General features: G+C 33.7%; 1 protein-coding gene across 1 annotated transcript in view; it reads left to right on the forward strand.

Annotated features, from left to right (window-relative positions):
• Positions 1-2,500, forward strand: part of LOC119599518 — a gene marked incomplete at its 5' end in the record, with an annotated part of 9,888 nt that continues 7,388 nt past the window's right edge. The window contains 4 exon segments of the mRNA XM_037949283.1: positions 1-28; positions 608-783; positions 916-1,060; positions 1,311-1,448. Coding sequence (XP_037805211.1) covers positions 1-28; positions 608-783; positions 916-1,060; positions 1,311-1,448 — 487 coding nt within the window.

A 2,500-nucleotide genomic window follows, 5' to 3' on the forward strand; every position in this document is an offset into this window, starting at 1 on the left:
GGATTCAGAAAAAATTAGAGAGCGTCTGGTAATACAACTAATTTGTTTTATTTTATGTGAAGTGTTGAGCTCAAAGAATGTATTTAATATTTCTAATATTTCATGACCATTCATATGATAGGAAAGAGAACAATGAAGAACAGAAATGCATAACTGTAACTATTTCTAAAATAGAGGTGAAATTTAAATATCTGAACAAAAAATCAGTTTGTGGAATATAAAATGAGAAATGAGTGTCCTCTTTGAAATATGTATGTTTCTATGTCCCGCTGCAAATAGGATGATTTTGTAAGTAAAACTCATGTACAGTTAGTTTTATTTAGAAACTTTGTTGACAATATTTGATTTTTAGACTTCATTGATTTTTTTGCTTGATATCCTTTTACTTGTGATCTAAAACTTATTCATGGATTGCTTTAGTATGATATGTCTTAGATATATATTTTGAATGTTGATTTGAATTTGTAATTCAGAATTATGGGTCATACTTTCTATTAGATTATATAAGCATAAGAAGCTTGATGGTATTTTATATGATGTATGTTAACTTAAAATAGTTTGTGTGATCTTGGAAATATATATGAAATTATTTTATATTTTGCTTTAGGAAAAAGAACTACAAGAGCAACGGGCGGAGAGTTTAAAAGCACAAGTTGGAACTCACGAAATTACGATACTTAGGAAAGAAAATGATTCTCTGCGGCGGTATATCCTTGGGTTGCAAGGAGAGCTTTATGGAGCAAAATTGGCTGCAAAGTATCTCGACAAAGAACTTGCCGGAAGGTGTGTTTTTATGAACATATGTGATTTTGTAGACTTCCAATAAAATCAAAGATATAAGGATGAATAATAGGAAGATTGATATTGCCTTTTTCATATCTTATGAAATGTTTAAAAGATCTGTTTGTTCCTCAGGATTCAGCAGATTCAGCTCCTAGGCAGAGACCTGCGTGGTGAAGAGCACGACAAGCTATGGCGCCAGTTGGAAGCCGAGATCCATTTACACCGGCACAAGACTGTTGTTCGGGCTTGTCGCAGCAGATACACTCATGCCCCACAGGTATCTGCTGGTGTTGTATTATTGTGATGTTAAGGATTTATGATTAAGATACAGGTCAGAGAGTTTATTTGTCTTATATAAGAGATATCGATTATATTTGATATTACTTCAAGGAAAAGATATGAATTATTTTCATTACTACTTCAGATATGAAAGATGAATTTTATTTAATATTCCTTTTAGAGCTGAATATATGTAATACACATATATATAGATATATCAAGTGAATAATATAAATTTCATGAATCAGGCAATGGCAGATGCAAGAGAAGAGAATGGGGCTGGTGTTATGAACGGAAATGCCATTGCACAACCAAGTAAGCAGCAACAGCGCAGAGTTGTGGTTCTGGAGAAACCGCCACATGAAGGCCTAGGAATGTCCATTACGGTAAGTGAGGGTGAAAGAGTAAAAGAGAATAGGGACAGGAGTGAGAGTGGGTTGAAAGGAAAAGGCAAAGGAATACCTGAAGGATTGGGAATTAGTAGAGAAGGAGGCAGGAGAGGGAGAGAGAAGGGGAAGGGAAAGAAAGAAAAACAGGAAGAGAGAGACAGGAAAACAAAGAGAGAGAGAAATCTGTGGACAGGGAAATTTCATTAAAATAGTGAGTCACATAGAGAAACAGGTGTTATGTATTTTGCTTAGGCAGAGAGGTTGAAAGCTAGGATGACACATGTGCAAAGGCAAGTGTTCTGCAGGTGCAGAGTATATTTTTCCCAATGAGAAATTAATTTGTAGGTAAATCTTATGATAATGATAGTCATATAATGAGATATACACAGATTTATTTTCTTGAAAATAATTTTAGTTAGTGGCCCAAAAACTTTTTTGCCTTTTATGGCATCATTATGGTGCATATTCGTGTTTCTCCAACAATTTCATTTGAGGACAGTGTGGTGTCCATATTTGTAAAGAAATGCCCAGAGTTTTGTGTTAAGCATTGTATTTTTTTTTTTTTTTTTTTCATATATGGGCATCACCAAGCTCAGGGGAACTTGTTGAGGGCCATTTTCAGCCCTTTTTAGAGGTAACTGCCCCTCTCAGGTTCTGGCATAATGTATGTGTTATAATGATATAGCTAAAGGACTTGTTATTCTGTTGTAAGGTCCAGGATTTCATGAAAAGTTCATCACTCTTGTTGAAAAATTTTATTGTAGAGAAACATTAAAGAAAGGTTGTGTAAAGGATGATCAGTTTTATACTAGCTGAGAAACATTTAAAAAATGATGGTTTGGCACATACTTTGATTAATCTACACAAGAGGAAAGTGCATTTTGTTTTCCAGTTCTAATAGAATCAGTTGTACAACAGTTTCTTAGAAATTCCTAGGAAGGGCAGTAAATGTTTAGTTTGAGATAGATTATAGATACAGATATAGATATTATAAAGATATACAGTTATACAGATATACAGATATATGGATATATGGATATACAGATATA

The sequence above is a fragment of the Penaeus monodon genome, chromosome 4 (genome assembly GCF_015228065.2).
Source record: "Penaeus monodon isolate SGIC_2016 chromosome 4, NSTDA_Pmon_1, whole genome shotgun sequence".
In the NCBI taxonomy this organism is placed as follows: domain Eukaryota; kingdom Metazoa; phylum Arthropoda; class Malacostraca; order Decapoda; family Penaeidae; genus Penaeus; species Penaeus monodon.